Genomic DNA, 22,686 nt, shown 5'->3' with positions numbered 1-22,686 from the left:
CTTAACTACTTTAAATTTATTCATTTCAAAAAACATTCATTCCTTAAAAATAATCACTAATTCAAAGTCCAAAAATAATTTAGCAACCAATTTTATTTGAATTCCCAAATACCTAATGAAAATACCAAATTATGTCAAAAAATTTCCCATGAATATTTTGAACAAATGCAATTATCAAATACAAAGATGTTGGCCATTCACAAAAAAGAATATCTGAAATTACAATGTTTAAAATTTGACTTACTAGCAGAAGGCACTATGAGTAAATAAATTTCTTCCAATACAGCTTCAACTGGTTGAGTATAAAGGTTTTTCCATGGAATTACAAGACTAAGATGACCTGTATTTAAATAAAAATAATAACAATAACAAAAAATATTATTCATTCAATCTACATTTACTGTCACTATATTTTCTGCCTGTGTCTTTGTCCTTATGAGCTCAGTCATGTTATAGAAACCATCTTACAAACAAAACAACATGCCTTTGTCATGATGGTGTGAAATTATTCATTATCAGTACGTTGGAAATTTAGTAAATCATATTCTAAATACTAACCAGGTTCTCTTTATGGCTAAACTTACCACAAATATAATAATATTCCTTTATATTATAACTCTGAACTTCCCCAATTCTTACTGTAAACCTCCATAAGAAGCATGTGTCTTGCAATGTATATATTTTATATGTGTGTGCCCACTATGTATTTTACATGTGTGTGTACTTGGTTTTAAGGTTGGGCAATCCTACTTCCGTAGTGATACTGCCTCGGAAACCCAAGGAGGGGTCGCTATGAGTTGGGGCCGACTTGACAGCAAATAACAACAACAACATATGTGTGTATATATGTGTACATATGTATACCTATAAACACAAATAGTAAGAATCAAGAATCACAGGCAACCTTAGGAAATTATTCAAACTTAATGAAAATATGTCATTACACTCTAATAGCAAAGTTTTTTAAAAATCATTCAACTTTTTTAATTAGAAATACTATTTAAAGGGTTGCCTGAAGGAGCCCTGATGACACAGTGGTTAAATACTTGGCTGCTAACCAACAGGTTGGGAGCTCTGGTAGCACAGTGCCTAAGGCACTTGACAGCTAACCAGAAGGCTAGTAGTTCAAACCCACCAGCCACTCCTCGGAAGGAAGATGGGGCGATCTACTTCCATAGTGATACTGCCTCGGAAACCCAAGGGGGGGTCACTATGAGTCGGATCCAACTTGACGGCACACAACAACAACAGCAACCACCAACAGGTTGGTGGTTTGAACCCACAAGCCACCCCGCAGGAAAAAGATGAGATAGTCCGCTTCTGTAAAGATTTACAACATCGGAAACCCTATGGGGCAGTTCTACTTTATTGCTATCACAGCAACAAGATTTTTTTTGGTTTGATAGTGTTCATTATACCATTCACTTCAGTTCTGTGAATTTGAAAACCATCATAACAAAATGCTTTAAAACTTTTTTTTCCTTTTTTTAGTTTTTTAAAAGTTAAGGTACCTGGGTAGCACAATGCTTTGCATGCGGCTAGTAAGTGAAAAGTTGATGGTTCGAACCCAAGCAGTGGCACTACGAAAGGAAGGCCTGGCAATCTGCTTCCATAAAGATTACAAACAAGAAAATGCTAAGGAGTAGTTCTACTCTGTAACACATGGGATTGTCATGAGTCAGAATCTACTGGACAGTACAAAACCACAACACAAGTCCCTACATTTAGAAATAGTTGCCATGATTGGGGAAGGGAAAGATTATTAAATATACTATGCTACAGCAACAGGTTAGTATATTGGAAAGGGAAAAAAAATCAATGTCAATCTATGTCATAACATACCTCAAAACCCCATGGTTATATAACCCCAAATTGTAAAAGGGATTACAATATACAATGCCCATCCACAGAAAAACAAACTATTCTGATTTCTACAAAAGGGATAACTTCCTGTTAAGGACTGAACTGTGCCACTCACTATCACCAGCAAAATAGTGTCAGATGTGTTCCAAACTTAATCACTTCTGAGTTATAAAGAAACCCCCTGCCATTGAGTCAATTTCAATTCATAGCAGCTCTACACCATATAGTTTCCAAGGCTGTAAATCTTTACTGAAAGGAGCTCTGGTGGCACAGTGTCTAAGGCATTGGACTGCTAACTAGAAGGCTGGCAGTTCAAATCCAACAGCCACTCCGCGCAAGACTGGGCAATCTACTTCTGTAAAGATTTACCACCTAGGAAAACCAAAGGGGGCCACTATGAGTCAGAATCTTTCTCCCACAGAGCCACTGGAGGGTTTGAATAGCCAAACTTTTGGTTAGCTGCCCAATGCTTTAATAAGAAGAGCAAAGTACACACAGAAGTAAGCACAAACTGAGGATCACCAAGGCACCAAGGAATGCCCAGGGAAGCTGACAAGGAAGGTATCTACACAGCCAAGACCCAGTTTGGACTTCTACCCTCCAGAATTGTAAAAAAGGAAATTTCTGTTCTTTAAAGTCATCTACTTGTGGTATTTCTGTTACACCAGCAGCACTAAAAAACTAAGATATTCTCTAAATTATAAAATCCAAGATGGTTGCCATTTCAAATTTCTGGACAGTTCAAAAATATAACCAAAATGCAATAAGCAGATAGGAAAGAAATAACTGTGAAAAATTTAACACAGTTTATTTATAAATGTATCAAGAAGACTATCTGACACACACACAGCTAAGGCACTTGACTGCTAACCAGAAGGCTGGCAGTTCAAACCCACCAGCCACTCCTTGGAAGGAAGGTTGAGCAATCTACTACAGTATGATACTGCCTCGGAAACCCAAGGAGGGGTCTCTATGAGTCAGGTCTGAGTTGACAGCACACAACAAGGAGACTATCTGACACACACACCCATATAGACACATACACACACACAAACCCCATAAATAAAACAGCTGCAAGATAGTTAGAGTAGTCAAAGAAATGCAAATAAATATTGTACCATTTTCAATGCTGCAAAAGGGGCAAGGAGGCGACATCTTCTGACCTCCTCTAACTACACAAGAGAAGGACAAAAACACCATCAGCAGCCCAATGCCTGCTCCTATGAGGCCAGGCATGTTGCCACTAACCTTGCCCTCTCACTAACCAACCGTTCCTCTTGCAGCACTCACCGCCTCTCTGCTGGGTTCAATAACTCACTACAGTGGCCACACAGAACTCACAGATTATGCAGTTTATGAGGGAAGCAGCAGGCTACAGTTCAAGTTCAAGAGCATGCTCAGTCTCTCTCAACTGGCCATCTCTCAGCCAACAGTCTCTCTCAGTCTCTCTCAGTCCCTCTCAGTCCCTCTCAGTAGCAAGTCCCTCTTGTCAGCAATGTGTGTCTCTCATGTGTCTCTCTCAGCAGCATGTTTCTCTCACATCTCTCAGCAGTATGTTTCTCTCAGCAGCGCGTCTTTCTCAGCCTGCAGACAGAGAGACTCCTTCTGCCTCTAGGAGAGCTCCTTTTCAGCCTGGCAGAGTGGCCAAAACCAACCAATCCCAACATCAGAATTCTATACACCTGAGAGAGAGCGAACTTCCCAGAAGATTGCTTCCTGCTGCTCCAACAGAAATATACCAGGTGGATAACTTTAACAATCAGGAGCTACTTGTTAGGCCGAAGCAAACCCAAGCCACCACCATTTCACTTAGCAGCTTCCTCCGGGTGTCAAGCCTTGATGAGACAGCCTGATAAGACAATCAAAGTGACAGATCCCGCCCAGACTGGAAAGTCCCATGCAGTGGCAAGCTTCCTCTTGTGAAGCCCCCTCATGCTAATTAAGTGCAGACCCATGCTAACAGCTAATTGGACCCCACCATTTCCTTAGTAGCATAGTGGCTAAGTCACTTGCCTGCTAACCAGACGGCTGGCGGTTCAAACCCACCAGCCACTCCTCGGAAGGAAGGTTGGGCAATCCTACTTCCGTAGTGATACTGCCTCAAAAACCCAAGGAGGGGTCGCTATGAGTCGGGGCCGACTCGACGGCACATAACAACAACAACAACAACATTTCCTTAGTGTCCCCACTTAGGACCTCCACAAGACTATAAACCCTACCCTCCCCAGCCAAGCGGTGTGACTTCCCGGGCCCCTCTCGGGGACCCGTAAACCTCCCCCGGAAACTCAGAATAAAAACTTATCTTTAACCTCACTTTTGTGCGTCCTCTTCTCCTTACTGTGGCCTTACACTACTCAGATGCTCACAGCAAATTCCACCATGGATTTATAAAGACCATGGCTAGAAAAGCCATATTGTGTAATTCACTACACTGCAAATGGTAAAATTTTTTTTAAAATAAAACTATTTCTTTCTTTCATACAAAATGTAAGAGTCTTTATAGAAAATTTGCAGAATACAGAAAAATATAAAAAGGTAATACCAAAAACCTTGCACACAAAGACAATTTTAAAATGTGTTTGTATGTATTTATACTCGATATATGTAATTCGGATTCATAAATGAGGAAACTTTGAAAGATCAGTAAGACTAACAATACACAATCATGGCAACAGGACAATGCACTCCTATAAAACTGGTTTGGAAATGCATGGTCCTATCACTTAACAAACTGAGTCCCTGACCCTATGCTGGATAATGTGGTAAGTGGTGAGGATACAATAATGAAACCCATTTGTTCTCATGGAACTTACTGTCTAGTAGAAGAAAATAAATAAATAAATGATGACATTAAAATTATGGATGCTGTGACGGAGATATGTATTATAGATATCTAATTCTCAAAATCACCTTGTGTATTAGGTATTTAGTCCAGTGTTTGTTCCACTATCCATGACCAATCAGAATAGGGCAATAATAACTAGTCACCAATTTGAGAAACGGAGATAGTTGAACTCTATATTGGATACAATACCTTGGCTCTCAACAATATTTTAAAAACTCAACTTTAAAATGTCTGTGGGTGGCACAGATGTTCTGTACTCAGCTAGTAATCCAAAGGTGGCCTGTTTGAACCCACCCAGCACCACTGCTAAGTGGCTTTTGTAAAGACTGCATACAGCCCACCCAGCTTTGGAGCCTACAGAGTCTCTCCAAATGAATACATAAACAAATGAATACCTCAAAAAGCTCAATTCTAACACATAATGAGATGTGCAATTTATTAGGTATTAACTATAGGTCAAGGGATAAATGGACCCCACAATATATTTAAACTGCAATAATAACCTTTACCTAGATGACAACACAGGAAAATTCCTTTCATGCTCAGAAAGACTGAAATCATCCTACAAAGATATTAAGCATATTATTCTGGTCTCATGTCCAGAAAGGATGACAATAAACTAACAAATACGGCTTACCTATGTGACCAGCTTTTACTTTAAATGGTACATCCAGTTGATACTACAAAAAAAAAAAAAGGTACATATATGAATACATGTTTATATATATATGTACACGTATATATATATACATAATATTAGTATAATCACAGTGCAATCACAGTATTTTTTTATAAAATAACTTGAAAGATTCTTAAATAAACAGACATTCTCTTTACCATCAATACTTCTTCATATATGTTTCCAACACTATTTTCAAATTCAGGGAAGCCCATTCTTATAATAAATGAGAGAATAATTCTACAGTAATACTAAGAATATAAGTAACCCATACCAGAAACAGTACCACTTTTAAATTATAACCAAAAGAAAAAGAAAACGGGAAAATTCTATGTCAGTTGATGCTTTTTAGGGCAATTACAACTCTGCTTTTCAAAATTCACATTCTGCAAAAATTATTTTCAAAAAAATTTCTCAAACTTCAATGATTTGAGGTGACAACATAAATCAGGAAGAAGTTAGTATAAATAAAATGTTGTAACATTTACAAATTTTTCATGATCAAACTCACCAGGGCATTTTCTTTAATTTTAAGATTCTTGAGGGACACAGCACCTAAAACAGATTATTTAAAAACTTATTTTAAAATATTAAAATTAAAATATTTTTCATTTTAAAAAGTTAAGTATGATTTATTCTTAAATGTAATATTAAGGAAAAATAATTGTAAATAATATACATAACAGAAAATAAAACCCATGTGTTATTAGCACATCTCCATTCTTTAACAGTCTAAGATGATATGTATGACCACCAAGATTTTCACTTTGTTTTCTCCACTGCAGTTGTAGCATAATGTTAATATATACGAAGAGTCAACAATATCAGTTCATCAAGGTAGGAGGATAAAAGATCAATATACAAAAATCAATTGCATTTCTATACATCAGAAAATTAAATTTAAAAAACAATTCAGAATCAATGAGCATGAAGATATGCCAACAAAAACTTCCCAAACTGAAATGCAAAGAAAGAATAAATGAAATAAAATAATAGAATATCAAAAAACTGGGACAATTTAAAAAATGTGACCTTAGCTATCAGGACTGAACAACTAGACATGAAGGCCAAGGATCTAGTCTTAGGAACATCTAGGTCAGCTGACAAAACACAATTCCATAAAGATAATGTTCTACATCCTAGTCCAGCGAGTAGCATCTGAGGTCTAAAAAGCTTGTGAGCAGCCATCTAAGAAACAACTACTGGGTCTCTTCCCACCTAGAGCAAAGAAGAATGAAGAAAAACAAGCACTCAAGGAAGCAATTAGTCCAAAGAACTAATGGCCCATGTGAACCACAGACTCCTGTACACTAAGACTAGAAGAACTAGATGGTGGTGTCCAGCTACCACTACTTACCATTCTGACCAAGACCACAGCATAAAGTCCCAGTCAGAATTGGTAAAAGATGTAGAACACAATTCAAAATCAGGGGGGGAAAAAAAAGAGAAAGACTTACTGCTTAGAAAGAACTAGAGTAACCCCTGAGATTACTGCTTTGAGACAACCTTCTAACTTGAAACTGAAGACAATCCCAGAGGCCACCTTTCAGCCAAGAAATAGATGGGGCAATAAAACAAACAGTGCCCCTTAGCACAATCAACAATACAATGCCCCACTCCTCCAACAAGACTCCTGCCCAAGGGCACTCAGCTTTCTCACTGTGGGCCAGGTAAAAGCCCATAGCTCCGTCTCATGCCTCTTGGTTCCACTACCACTGCCTCTCTGCCAGGGATCTATCTCTCTCTGCTGGGTGTCTCTCTCAGCTGGGTGTCTATGCCAAGGAGGTCCAGTGCCGGAATCTTGGGTCCAAGGACACACTCCACCTCACCTCCAGCTCTTCTCTCTTGATGGCAGTGAGATCTCCTTTTTTACCTCTGGGAAAGCTCACTTTAAGCCTGGCAGAGTGACAAAACTAACCAATCCCAACATCAGAGTTCTACACACCTTATTTACATGGTTCCACCTAGTAATCGGGTGGAAGTTACAAAAACTATGACTAGAAAATCCATACCAAGTAATTCACTGAACCACAGATCTAAATGCAGTAATTAAAAGAGAGACTGTGAGTGGATAAAAAAACAAAACCCAATTATACGCTGGTCATAAGAAATCAACTTTAATCATACAGATGGATTAAAAGTAAAGGGATAGATAAAGATATACCATGATAAAACCAAACAAAAGAAAGCTGGAATAAGTATGTTGGTTTCAGACAAGGAGACAAAGCATACTTCAGAACAAAATAAAATTACCAAGATAAGAAGAAGTACTATATAATGTTAAAGGGGTCAATTCACCTTAATGCATATATGTCTAACAACCAAACCAAAAATGAAACACACTGCCAACGAGTCAATTCCAACTCATAGTGACCCTACAGGACAGAGTAGAACTGCCCCAAACTTTCCAAGGCTGTAAATCTTTACAGAAGGATATTCCTTCATTTTTCTCCCATGGAGCAGCTGGTGTTTTCAAACCAGTGACCATTTGGTTTAGCAGCCATATGTGTTAACCACATTTAACAGAGCTCAAGCAAAAAACTGACAATCGCAAGGAAAAACAGACAAATCCACTATTATCATTGGAGATTTCAATATCTTTCTAGTAACTGATACATCCTGCATGCATATAATCAGTAAAACTATAACTGAACTTAGTAACACCATCAACCAAATAGAGCTAATTGATGTTTATGAATACTTCATCCAACAGCAGTAGAATACATATTCTTCTCAGTGTTCCTATGAAACATTCAACCAAGATAGATATGGCATCCTAAGCCATAAAACATACTTTAACAATTTAAGGAAATAGAAATCACACAAAGTATGTTTCATACCATAATGGAATTAAACTAGAAATCAGTAACAGAACTATTGCTAGGAAATCTCAAAATACTTGGAGACTAAACAACAGATTCTAAATAACATATGAATCAAAGAAGAAATCTCAAGAGAAATTAAAAAACACTTAACTAAAAGAAAATAAAAATATAAGTTAGCAAAATTTGTGGGATGCAGCAAAATAGTGCTTAGAGAGAAATTTATAGCATTAAATTTTAAATTAAGAAAGAAGAAAATTCTGGGAAAACCAGTAACTAATTTTATATGGAAAGGAAAGAGACCTTAGGTAAGCAAAGCACTACTGAAGATGAAGAACAAAGTAGGAGGTCTCACACTCCCGTATCTCAAAACCTAATACATAGTCACAGTAGTCAAAACAGCCTGGCATTGGTACAACAGACACTTAGACCAGTGGAACAGAACTGAGAACCGATAAACAGATCCATCGACCTATGGTCAGCTGATTTTTGACAATGGGCTGAAATCCATTAAACGGGGAAGAGATGGTCTCTTTAACAAATGCTGCTGGCAAAATTGGCTATCCATTTGCAGAAAAATGAAACAAGATCCATACCAGACACCATACACAAAAACTAACTCCAGATAAATCAAAGACTTAATGTGAAACCTAAAACTATGAAATTCCTCAAGAAAAAATAGGGGCAAATTTGGGGGCCCTAATATAAGGCATGGGAGCTTTGGTGGCATAGCGCCTAAGGCATTTGACTGTAAACCAGAAGGCTGGCAGTTCAAACCCACCAGCCACTCCTCAGAAGGAAGGTTGGGCAATCTACCTCCATAGTGATACCACTTCGGAAACCCAAGGAGGGGTTGCTATGAGTTGGATACAACTCAATGGCAGTGAATAATATATGGCATAAATAGACTATCAAGCATAACCTAAAATGCACAAACACCAGAAGATAAACTAGATGAATGAGATTTTCTAAAAATGAAATTTTTATGTGCTTCCAAAGATTTCTCCGAAAGCATAAAAAAAGACCCTATAGATTGGGAAAAAAATATTCAGCAACAACCTATTTGACAAAGGGCTTATCACTAAAATCTATTGAAAACTCCAACACCTAAACAACAAAAGACAAACAATCCAATTTAAAAATGGGCAGAAAACATGAATAGACACTTCACCAAAAAGAACAAAGAAGATATTCAGGTGGCCAACAAACACATGAAGAAATGTTCACGATCATTAGCCATTACAGGGATGCAAATCAAAACAATGAGATAACATCTAGCTCCAGAACTAACAGCAAAGTTCAACAAGACGGAAAATAACAAAATCAAGGATGTGGAGAGATTGGGACTCTCATATACTGCTGTGGGGACTGTAAAATGATATAATCACTGTGGAAAGCAGTATGGCGATTCCTTAAAAAATTGGAATTAGAAATACCATTTGATTCAGCAATCCCATTACTAGGTATACATCCTAAAGAAGTGAGATCCCGGACAAGAACAGATATATGCACACCCATGTTCATCTCAGCACTATTTACAACAGCAAAAAGATAGAAACAACTACATGCCCATCAACAGAAGAATGGATAACCGAAGTATGGTACATACACACAATGGAATACTATACAACACTAAAGAATGATGTAGAATCTATAAAATATCGCATAACATAGATGAACTTGGAGGACATTATGCTGAGTGAAATAAGTCAATCACAGGACATATATTGCATTAGTCCACTATTGCAAAACTCAAGGAAGGGTTTATATATGGAAGGAAACTTTCTTTGTTGGTTAACAGGGGTAGGAGTGGAGGGGAGGGAACACTACAAAAATAAGATTTAAAAAAAGAAGAAAATTATAAAATCAATAATGCAAACTTCTACTACAGAACACTACAGAAAGAAGACAACATAAAATAAAGCAAGCAAAAGAAGACATAAAAATTAGAGCAAAAAACAATGAAATTGAAAAAAATAGAGAAGAATCAATAAAAGTTAAAAGATGTTTCTGTTAAAAAAGCAGTAAAATTTGATAAACCTGTAGCAAGAGTAACCAAGAGCAGAGACAAATTATTTATGCCAGAAACAAACTAGAGCTATTACCTATTATTGCTGATCTCACAGACATTAAAAGGATCATAAAGGAATACTATGAACAACTCTTCACCCCAAAATTTGGTAATTTAGATGAAATGGACCAATTCCTTGAAATATACACCCTACATAAAGAGAAATAGGTAAGCTGCACAGTCCTGTTAAAAAACTGAATCAATAATTAATAACTTTCCAAAACAGAACACACAAAGTCCAGATGGTTTCATCTATAAATTACCAAACAATTAAGGGGGAAAAAATGATTCCAATTCTCCATAATCTCATCCAAAAAATGGAAACAGAGGGAACACTTCAAAATCATTCTATGAGACAAGGTCTGCCCTAATATCAAAACCAGATAAAGACAGAAGCAAAAAGTTAAAAAATCACAGGCCAATATTTCTTATGTACTGAAAAATCCTCAACAAAATATTAGCAAACAATGTACAAAAAGAATTATACACCATAATCAAATGGGATTTACTTCAGGTATGCAAAGCTGATTTAACATTTGAAAATCAATTAATGTATTCCATTAAATTAATAGACTAAAGAACAAAAATTACATGATCATTTCAACAGTTGCCAAGAAAACATTTGGCAAAATCCAAAACCCATTTATGATTTAAAAAAAAAAAAAAACCTCTCAGCAAATCAGGAACAGAGGGGAACTTACTCTATTCATAAAGAGCATCTTTATAAACTTGATAAAGAGTATCTACAAAAAAAGCCTACAGCTAACACATACTTAATGGTCAGAAGCTAGATGCTTTACCCCTAAAATTAAGGACAAGGCAAGGGTGTGTCCATTTAACATCATACTAGTAGTCTAAGCTAACGCATTAAGATAAGTAAAAGAAAGAAAAGGCATACAGATTGGAAAGAAAAATACAAAATTATCTTCATTCACAGATGTCATGATTACCTATAGGGAAAATCCCATTGAAACGACTGGAAAGAAAAAGAAGAAGGAAAAAAAAAAACCTCTGGAACTAATAAGCAATTATTGCAAGGTTGTAGAATTAAAAATTAATATACAAAAAACAATTGCTTTCTTATATTCCAGCAATAAACAACTGGACTCTGCAATTGAAAACATGATGATACTATTTACACTGGCTCAAAAAACAATAATAATATTTAGGTATGTTGTTGTTGTTGTTATGTGCCATGGAGTTGGACCCGACTCATAGCGACCCCTCCTTGGGTTTCTGAGGCAGTATTACTACAGAAGTAGATTGCCCCACCTTCCTTCCAAAGAGTGGCTGGTGGGTTTGAACCGCCAGCCTTCTGGTTAGCAGTCAAGTACCTTAGGCACTATGTTACCAGAGTTCCCAATAGGTATAAGTCTAACAAAACATGCACAAGATCTATATGAGAAAAACTATAAAATTCCAATCAAAGAAAAATCTAAATAAATGGACAGATGTTTATGGATTGGAAGACTTGATATTGTTAAGATGCCAGTTCTTTTCAAATTCAACTGTAGATTCAACACAATCCCAATCAAGATCCTTGCAAGTTATTTTGTTGACATTAACAGACAGATTGTAAAATTTATATGGCAAGGCAAAAAATCCCAGAATAGCAAATACAATACTGAAAAAAAAGAAAATAGGAGGATCGATATTATTAAACTTCAAGGTTTATTATAAAGCTCAATATTTAAAACTGTTATATTGGAAAAAGAAAAGACAAGTAAATCAACAGAACAAAATAAAGAGCCTACAACAGATCAATACACATGGTCTATCTTTGACAAAGGAACAAAAGCAAATCAATGGAAAAAGATCCATCTTTTCAACAAATGCTGGAACAAATGGACAGCTACATGCAAAAATAAATAGTCCAGACACCTTACAGTTTTCATAAAAATTTAACTCAAAATGGATCATGGACTTAAATGGAAAATGCAAAAATGATATAATTTCTAGAAGATAACACAGGTAAAAATCTAGGTGATCTTGGGTTTGGTGAAGAGTTTTTAGATACAACACCAAAAGCTAAAGAGCTTTCTTTGGTGATATATGACAAAAAAAAATCAATATGGAAAGTTGGACTTCATTATAATTAAACATTTCTTCTTTGTGAAAGACAATGTTAAAAGAATGAAGAGACAAACTATAGCCTGGGAGAAAATATCTGCAACAACACATATCTGATAAAGTACATGTATCCAAAATATACAAAGAACTCTTAAAACTCAACAATAAGAAAATAGCTGATTACAAAATGGGCATAACATCTAACAGATGTCAGCAGAGAAAATATACATTTGTCAAATAAGGATACAAATAAATGTTCAATATCATGCATTAGAGAATGAAAAATTAAAAAAAAAAATGAGATACCACTACACACCTATTGGAATGGGTCAAACTAACAAATAAATAAACAAACTGGCAATAGAAAATGCTGGCAAGGATGTGAACCATTAGAAACTTTCATTTATTGCTGGTGGGAATGCAATATGGTACAAACACTCTGAAAAACAGTTTTTTAGTTTCTTACAAAGGTAAATGTTGTCATACTACACGATCCAGCAATCATGCTCTTAAGTATTTATTCAAAAGAGCTGAAAATATGTCCACACAGAAACCTGCACATGAATGTTTACTGCAACTCTGTTTATAAATGTCCAAAAGCAACCAAGATGTCTTTCAAAAGATGAATGAACAAATTGGTATATCCATATATTGGACTATTAATTTCTATTCAAAAAGAAATGTGTTATGAAGACATGGAGGAACTTTAAATGCCAACTGCTTAGTGAAAGAAGCCAGTCTGAAAAGGCTATTTAATTAATAATCTGAACTATACGACATTCTATAAAAGACAAAACTATCTTCTTCTTGTTCTTCTTGTGTGCTGTTAAGTCAATTCTAACTCACAGTAACCTTATAAAACAGAATAGAACAGCTCCAAAGGATTTCCTAGGCTATAATCTTTATAGAAGCAAATTGCCACATCTTTTTCTTGTAGAGTAGCTGGCTAGTAGGTTCAAACCTCAGACTCTTCAGTTGCAAGACAAAATTATAGAAACAGTAAAAAGTTCAGTGGTTGCCAAGGGTTTGAGGAAGGAAGGAAGAGATGAATGAATAGGTGGAACACAGAGAGTTTTTATCACAGTGAAACTATGGTTGATCCTGTAATGGATACATGGCCTTATGAATTTGTCAAAATACACAGAACTGTACAGTACAAAGAGTGAACCCTAATGTAATCTATGGGGTTTAGTTAATAACAATGTATCAATACAAGTTCATCAGTTATAACAAATATGTCACACTAATGCAAGGTGTTAATAATTGGTTAAGGGGGGGACTCTATCATCTACTCAATTTTCTGTAAGCCTAAAAAAATCTAAAAAATAAAGTGTATTGCTTAAAAAAAATCTATTTACAATATCATCAAAAAGAAAAAATACCTAGGAATAAATTTAGCAAGATATGTCCAAAATTTGTATTCTGAAAACTATAAAGCATTATTGAAAGAAATTAAAGATCCCATGTTCAATGATTAGTTTCAATATTGTTAAGATGGCAATACTCTCCAACTTCACAGATTCAATACAATCCTTATTAAAATCCACGCTGGAGTTTTTTGACAGAAACTTACAAGCTGACCCTAAAATTCATATGGAAATGGAAGGAAATCAGAATATAATCAAAACAATCTTGAAAAACAAAAAGTCGTAAGACTCACATTTCTCGATTTCCAAATACTATGAAGCAACAACAATCAAGATAATGGAGCTCGGGTAGCATAGTGCCTGAGGCACTTGACTGCTAACCAGAAGGCTGGAGGTTCAAACCCACCAGCCTCTCCTCTGAAGGAACATTGGGCAATCTACTTCCGTATGAGACCGCCTCAGAAACCCAAGGAGGGGTCACTATGAGTCGGGGCTGACTCGACGGCACATAACAACTACAACATGAGTCAGAGCCAACTCGACAGCAACTAACAACAACAAAAGCAGCTAAAATATAAACAGTAGAGTCTAGATGGTAGATACATAGGTATTAATAGTAAAATCTTGTATCACTGTGCATACTTGAACATTCTTCATAATGCAACATTTCCTTTCAGCTCTATAGTTTTAGGAAAGTATCTTAGAACATGAAGGTAAAAGCAATATTTTAGTAATTAGAATTATGATATTTACCACTAGACAGTAAGACTCATTTGTTTGACTCCCCACAGCAGTCCTGTCACAGAACAGTGACTCCTTAAAATCAGGAACTATGTCCTAACTTCAGCTCTGTCTTCCCATATAGCACCTAATACAATGGAGGCATGCAGCAAGTGGCCACTGAACATAAAGCCTTTAAAATTTAAAGAGAAAATTAACAGACTAACAACTGAAAGACAGAACATGCAGATTAGTTAGAAAACAATCAATCATAGCTTTCAATGTTCTATGAAGATGGCAGGAAGAACAACAAAAAAAAAATTACAAAATATCTCAAAGTATTAGAAGTTAGGAGAAAATAAAAGAGAAGACTGAGAAGAAGGAAGACTAAATTTAGAAGAGGTTACAAACTATAAGTACTCCCTATCTTATAAATGATAACTCTTGTCACACAGACCACCTTACTACTACTCCTGCCTCCAAGTTACCATTCTTTTTTTGCCCTTAAAGTCCTCTTAAAATGTACCTGGTTGTGTATCCCAATCCTTGGTGTCATCTGTTTAACAACAACAACAAAATGTGTTGGCATTCTACTTCACAGAAGTGAATTGTAATCTCTAGGGAAGGGTTTTAAAAATCCATATGCACAATAAGCATCCACTGCTGGTTCGGATGCAGCTCTGGCTCTTGAAGAAAATGTGTAAAATGCTAGATTGCTTTGGGAAGTTGAGAGGTGAACTTCAAGAGTCTATAACAGTACCACCACCACCCTAAATGAATGGATAGAAGGGAAGGGTGAAGAATTATAAATAGAAGGGTATAAAAATATACTTAATCAACATTAAAATTTGCCTAGACTCAATTCTTTTTTCCCTTCCTATAAGACAGATGCTTCTAGCACCCAGTCTACTATGTAGGACTCACGTTAGTAGTAGCAGGAACACTGGTGTCACAATGGTTACACACTCAGCTGATAACCAAAAGGAAAAAAAATTTTTTTTTTCCTTACAAAAATACAAAATATAATCTAAATCTTCATCAGTAGAGGAGTGATTAGATACAGCATGAAATTCATTATGGCACAATAGTGCAACAAAATTTCTAAATGTTCTGACATGGGAAAAGTATCTAACGCATATTTAATAAATCAAGTTACAGAGTGGTATGTTTAGGGTGATGCCATTTATATAAAATTATCTATATTTATATGTTTATATGTATGTTTTAGGTATAGAAAATATCTAGAAGAATATACTATTACTAGTGGTTATCTAGGAGGCCTGGTAGCACTATGGTTAAGTGCGTGGCTAACCAAAAGGTCAGTGGCTCTGCAGGAAATAAGATTTGGCAATGTGCTCCCATAAAAATTAAAAAAAAATCACTGCTATCAAGTCGATTCTGACTCATAGCAATGCCCATTGAGTTTCCAAGGCTGTAAATCTTTACAGACATAGATTGTCCCATCCTTCTCCTGCAGAGTGGCTGGTGGCTTGGAACCACTGACCTTCTGGTTAGCAGCCAAATGTCTTATCCACTATACCATGAGAGCACTTTTTCATAAAGATCATAGCCTAGCAAACTCTACAGGCCAGTTCCACTCTGTCCTGCAGGGTCTTTGTGAGTTGGAATCCACTCAATGGCACACATAAACAACACAGTAGTAGCACCATTCTGCTATGTTATAATTAAACAAGTTTTCGAATTTAAAGATCATCTGAAGAAAGATTTGATGCATTAACCACCGACGACGAGATGGGTTGTGGGAACATCATACATGAAAAAAGCAAAAGTTCATTAAAAAGACAATTAAGAAAAAAAAGATCAAAATGGACATCATCTGAAACTCTGAAACTTACTCTTGAACAAAGAACAGCTAAAGCAAATATAAGAAATGATAAAAGAGTTCAAGAGAAAATTTCAAAGAGTGGCTTGAGAAGACAAAGTAACGTATTACAATGAAATGTGCAAAAACCTAGAGTTAGAAAACTAAAGGAAAAACATGGTAAGCATTTCTCAAGCTGAAAGAACTAAAGAAAAAAAAATGAAGTTCAAGTTGCAATATGGAAGGATTCTACGAGCAAAATTCTGAACGATGCAGGAAGCATCAAAAGCAAAAGTCACTGCACCAAAAAAACTGATCAATGTTCAACCATTTCAGGAGGCAGCATATGATCAAGAACCAATGGTATTGAAAAGTCCAAGCTGCACTGAAGGAACTGGTGAAAAACTCCAGGTGAAAAGGCTCCAGGAACTGATGGAATACCCATTGAGATCTTACAACAAACAGATGCAGCGCTAGAAGTGCTTACTCATTTATGCCAAGAAATTTGGAAGTTAGCTACCTGGCCAATCAACTGGAAGAGATCCATATCTGGGCTCATTCCAAAGAAGGTGACCCAAGAGAATGACAAAATTATCAAACAATATCATTAATATCACTTGCAAGTAAAATTTTGATGAAAACAATTCAAAAACGGTTGCAGCAGTACAATCGACAGGCAACTGCCAGATATTCAAGCTGGATTCAGAAGAGGGCATGGAACGAGGTATATCACTGATGATGTCAGAAGGATCTTGGCTTAAAGCAAAGAATACCAGAAAGATGTTTACCTGTGTTTTATTGACTACACAAAGGCATTCGACTGTGTGGATCATAACAAATTACAGATAATGTTACGAAGAATGGGAATTCCAGAACACTTAATTGTGATCATGAGGAACCTGCACATTAACCAAGAGGCAGTCTTCTAACAGAGCAAGGGGAGAAAATAAGGTTTAAAATAAGGATGGGTATGCATCAGGACTATATCTTATCATCATACTTTTTCAGTATATATGCTGAGCAAATAATCCAAGAAACTGGACCATATGAAAAATAACATGGCATCAGGATTGAAGGAAAACTTATTAACAACCTGCAATATGCAGATGACACAACCTTACTGGCTGAGAGTGAAGAAGACTTAAAGACCAAAGACTACAGCCTTAAGTAAGGATTATACCTCAACATAAAGAAAATAAAAATCCTCACAACTGGACCAATAAGTAACATCATGATAAACCGAGAAAAGAATGATATTGTCAAGAATTTCATTTTACTTGGATCCAAAATCAATACTCATGGAAGCAGCCGTCAGGAAATCAAACAACACACTCCACTGGGCAAATATGCTGCACAAGACCTCTCTAAATTGCTAAAGAGTAAAGATGTCATTTTGAAGACTAAGGTGTGCCTGACCTATGCCATGGTATTTTCAATAGCCTCATATGCATGTGAAAAGTGGACGATCAATAAGAATACCACAGAAAAGTGGATGCATTTGTATTATGTTGTTGGCAAAGAATACTGAATATACCAGGGACTGCCAGAAGAACAAACAAATCTGTCTTGGAAGAGTTACAGCCGGAATGCTCCTTATAATCGAGAATAACCAGACTTCATCTCTTGCACTTTGGTCATGTTATCAGGAGGGACCAGTCCCTGGACAAGGATATTATGCTTGGTAAAGTAGAGGGTCAGCAAAAAAGAGGAAGACCCTCAACAAGATGGATTGACACAGTGCCCCGAACAATGGCTCAAGCACAGCAATGATTACGAGGATGGCACAAGAGCAAGTAGTGTTTCATTGCACAGAGGGTCACTATGAGTCGGAACCAACACAATGGCATCTAACAACAACAACTAAAAATATATACAAATGATAGATATGAACATGAAAAGATACTCAACATCATTAGTCAATAAGGAAATGCAAATTAAAACCACTTATCTTTACTATTACAAACTTATTAGAATAGCTACAAAAAAATTTAATGACAATGCCAAGTGTTGCAAGGATATAAAGCAATTGAATTCTCATAAATGCTGGTGGGATTGCAAAATGGCAAGCCAGTTTGAAAAGCAGCTTGACAATTTCTCATACTGACAATCAGATATTCATTTTCTATGTGATCCAGCAATCCCACTCTTAGGCATTTACTCAAGAGAAATAAAAATTTATGTTCACACAAAACCTATACATCAATGTTTATAACAGCTTTATTCATTTTCACCAAAAACTGAAATGTCCTTCAACTGATGAATGCATAAATTTCTACAGTACATTCATGCAATGATACAACTCAAAATTACAGGAATACCTAAAATCCAAAATACATGTAAAACTTCTACCACTTAACAACAAAAAGATGAACAACCCAATTAAAAAAAATGGACAAAGGACTTGAATAGACAGTTCAAAGAAGATACTCAAATGGCCAACAAGCATAGGAAAAAATGGCTCAAGATCACTAGCTGTTGTTGTAAATCGCTGTCTAGTCAATTCCAACTCATGGGGACCCCAGATGTGCAGAGTAGAACTGCTCTGTAAGGTTTTCAAGGCTGTGACCTTTCAGAAGCAGATCACCAGGTTTGTCTTTCAAAGCCTCTGGGTGGGTCTGAACCAGCAACCTTTATGCTAATAGTCTAGTGCTTAACCATCTGCATTATCCCCAGTCTCTCCATTAGCCATTACCAAACCAGACCAAACTCACTGCCATCAAGTCGATTTGACTCATAGCGACCCCTCCTTGAGCTTCCAAGGCAGTATCTCTATGGAAGCAGATGGCTCAATCTTCCTTCCGAGGAATGGCTGGTGAGTTTGAACAGCCAGCCTTTAATGCCTTAGGTACCGGTACCGTGCCACCAGAGCTCCTCCATTAGCCATTGTTGTTGCTGTTGCTGTTATGTGCCATCGAGTCAGACCGACTCATAGCGACCCCTCCTTGGGTTGCCGAGGCAGTAGCACTACGGAAGTAGATTGCCCAACTGTCCTTCCGAGGAGTAGCTGGAGGGTTTGAACTGCCAGGCTTCTGGTTAGCAGTCAAGTGTCTTAGGCATTATGCTACCAGAGCTCCTCCATTAGCCATTAGGGAGATGCAAATCAAAACCACAATAAGGTATCATCTCATCCCCATTAGAATGTTGTTGTTGTTGGGTGCCATCAAGTCGGCCCCGACTCATAGCGACCCCTCCTTGGGTTTCCGAGGCAGTATCACTACGGAAGTAGGATTGCCCAACCTTCCTTCCAAGGAGTGGCTGGTGGGTTTGAACCGTCAGCCTTCTGGTTAGCAGGCAAGTGACTTAGCCACTATGCTACCAGAGCTCCCCCCATTAGAATAGCAATGATCAAAAATACCAGCAAACAAATGTTTGAAAGGTAGTCGAGAAATTGGAACCCTCATCCATCATTGGTGGGAATTTAAAATGGTACAGCCAGTATGAAAAAAAACACTCGGCAGTTCTTCAAAAAGTTGAACACAGAATTACAACGAGACCCAGCAATCCCAATCCTAGGTATAGAAGAAACGAAGGCAGGAATGCAAACAGACAGCTGTACAGCAAGGTTCACTGCACTTCTTAAAATCCTCAGAAAGTGGAAATAACCAAAAAGTCCAACAACAGATGAATGGATAAACAAAGCAGGATATACACAAAATGGACTATTATGCATTGGACTATTATGCATTGGATTATTATGAATACCATATGGATGAACCTTGAAAACATTATACTGAACAAAATAAGTAGTTGCAAAAGGCGCAATACTGTATGATCTCACTTACGTGAAATAAACAAATATATAGAGATCAAAGATTATTAATGGTTACCAAGTGAAGAAGAAAGGACAAGAGGGGCAGTTTTGTTCGGGGAGCATTAGTTTATGTTAAGGGTGGTAGAATATTTTGGGAAAGGGTAGTGAGATAACCCCGGGAGAACATAGAAAGTGTAATCAATGTCAATGAATTGTAAATATGGAAGTTATTATGCTTGTGAATGTTTTGGTGTATTTTCATAACTATATATATGGATGCATTCAACACAAGGATAACTTTCAAATGGTTTTTATGAAAGAAGTTAAGTGAATTAAGTGAAAGAAAGTACATCCAAAAGGCCATATAACACATAAATCTATTTATATGGCATTCTGGACAAGGCAAAACTGTGGAGATGGCAAAAGATCAGTGGTTGCAAAAATTAGTGTAGGGTAGGGAACTAACTACAAAGTGACAGCAGAAGCAACTGGGGGGGGGGTTGGTGGAACTTTTCTGTAACATGATTTTAACAGTGGTCCATGCCCCTTCACACGTCAAGAGAGGGCTGTCTACCACAAGAATAAATTTTACTGTATGTAAATTCCAATTAAATAAACTCACTGATTAATCTCCCTCTATACAAACTTTCGGGAGCTCTGGTAGCATAGTGGCTAAGACACTTGCCTGCTAACCAGATGGCTGGCGGTTCAAACCCACCAGCCACTCCTCGGAAGGAAGGTTGGGCAATCCTACTTCCGTAGTGATACTGCCTCGGAAACCCAAGGAGGGGTCGCTATGAGTCGGGGCCAACTCGACGGCACATAACAACAACAACAACATACAAACTTTCATCTTGAATTTAGAAGCAGCTTTTCACTACAGATCAAAGTATGTCTCATGGGTTCTTAAGGTTTACTTCTGAATTTGGTGGAGATGAGTTTTATTATTTTTACTTTGCAACTGAGATGCGACACAGATCAAACAATACGGGAAATTTCTAATACTATGATGTCTCTAAGTCTTTTACGCTACTCTATCATGGTTATCAAATACTAAACAGTAGTAAGAGGAGGTATTCGTTATCAAAATAAATTATTTATTTACACTATTTCATAAATGAGAAAAATCTAGATAAACATGTATTTTAGAAGGATTAAGGTACATATATTCAAGAAAAGTTACTTTTAAAAAATTACAATACAGGGAAAAAATGCATTATTCACACAAAAAAAATAAACCCTACCTCTGACTGGTATGGGAAATTTGTTTCATAAAGCAATCTAAGTTCTAAAGAGTGTTTAAATAAAGGTGTAATATAAAAACAGATACCAGTACTAACACTGAAGCTGCAATAAGGAAGAGCACCAGCATAAACCGATACAAAAGCAAGTTCATCCCGTCTTTTGTAGGTCTGAGTTGTTCAACAGCAGACTTAATTCTTCCAAAAATTCAGTAATTCACTCTGACCCACAAAATCCCAAAGCCTCACAAATGTGACACATTATTTCATGGATCAGGTTGTGGACTGAAAACACACAAGCAACCGATCGAGTTACTATGCATGCGAGTTTCGCTTTCTGTCATTCGCCGGAGGCAGGCAACCCGGAGCCCAGGTTGTGCAGCCTGAAAGAGGAGCCGGAAAAACACCGTGGGTTTAGCCAAAACTGAAGCTGGGCGACGAAGTAGGAGGGCGTCTTGTCACAGCTCTTCGCCTTCACGTGCGAGGCAGCGTGCGACACTCTGTGGGCCTATACATAACCCAAATGAGAAAATGACAGGGATGAAATGGAACTAGAAGCGTCTCGTCGCTTCCCCTCGCCCAGCGCCACTGAAGCCGAACCCCGCGGGGCGGAAAGGGCGCCCTGGTGGGATTTGAACTCAAGATCCCTGGAAACCACCTCTCCTCTCTGAAAGGGGGTGGGGGTCTGTGTATCTCGAACCTATCCGAAAAAAAATAAAACAACTCCAGACGGAGGTCCCAACTCCGCCGCCCGCTTTAAGTAACCTGAGCCGAAAAGGCAGGCGGCAGGTGGCAGCGCCTGGCAAGGGAGGAGACCAAAGCCCCAAAAAGACAGGGCCCGGATCCGGCGACAAGAGGGCCAGGAGAGAGGTGAGACTGTGGGACAGCGGCGCTCTCGTTACCTCCCCAAATGCCCAGAGAAAGCTGCGACGTGTCCAGGTTCACCACATAGTCCCCCAAGAACCGGTTCAACACGTCCACGACCAATGACTCGAACACCATTTTCCTTAGCCGCAGGAGGCAAGGCAGCCGCCCCCCGTGCTCCTTCTTCCTGCGCCTTCCTCCAGTACCCTTTCCTGGAGAACGCTCTGTTCACCCGCTTCGGGGCGGCTCCGACTGCGGCGCCACCGCTGGCCAGACGCGCAGGTCCGCCGCGAGCCCTGCTAGGGGCGGAGGCGAGGGCATGCAAGACGCGTGCGCAGCTCGAACCGTGGGTGGGGCGGAGCGCGGCGCCAACTTGGGCTGGGCTGGGCTGGGCTGGCCTGCCCCAAAAGGATAAAGAGCGGCTGCGCAACCGCGACCCCGAAGCGTGCCCGTTCTGGGCGGAGCTCTGTTCCTTTTCTCTTTTGCTGTCCGCCCCACCTCCTCCCATCTTCGCCCCGCAACGGGGCACGTGCCAAAAAATGCAAGATTTTCCGACCCCGCCCCCCAAGCA

The 22,686-nt window shown here is 37.9% G+C and overlaps 1 protein-coding gene across 1 annotated transcript in view; it reads right to left on the bottom strand.

Annotated features, from left to right (window-relative positions):
- VPS13A (vacuolar protein sorting 13 homolog A) overlaps positions 1–22,253 on the bottom strand; it is a 266,157-nt gene extending 243,904 nt beyond the window's left edge. The window contains exons 1-4 of the mRNA XM_042780717.1: positions 22,154–22,253; positions 5,899–5,942; positions 5,346–5,388; positions 245–340 (exon numbers count right to left, since the gene is read on the bottom strand). Of these exons, the coding sequence (XP_042636651.1) occupies positions 245–340; positions 5,346–5,388; positions 5,899–5,942; positions 22,154–22,253 (283 nt within the window). The remainder of the gene's footprint in view (positions 1–244; positions 341–5,345; positions 5,389–5,898; positions 5,943–22,153) is intronic.
- Positions 22,254–22,686: the final 433 nt, after the last annotated feature.

Source organism: Orycteropus afer, unplaced genomic scaffold, assembly GCF_000298275.1.
Source record: "Orycteropus afer afer isolate SDZICR_OR568_19922 unplaced genomic scaffold, OryAfe1.0 scaffold00005, whole genome shotgun sequence".
Taxonomy (NCBI): Eukaryota; Metazoa; Chordata; class Mammalia; order Tubulidentata; family Orycteropodidae; genus Orycteropus; species Orycteropus afer.
The sequence above is the reverse complement of the archived record's forward strand: the minus strand, read 5'-3'. Positions and strand labels throughout refer to the sequence as shown.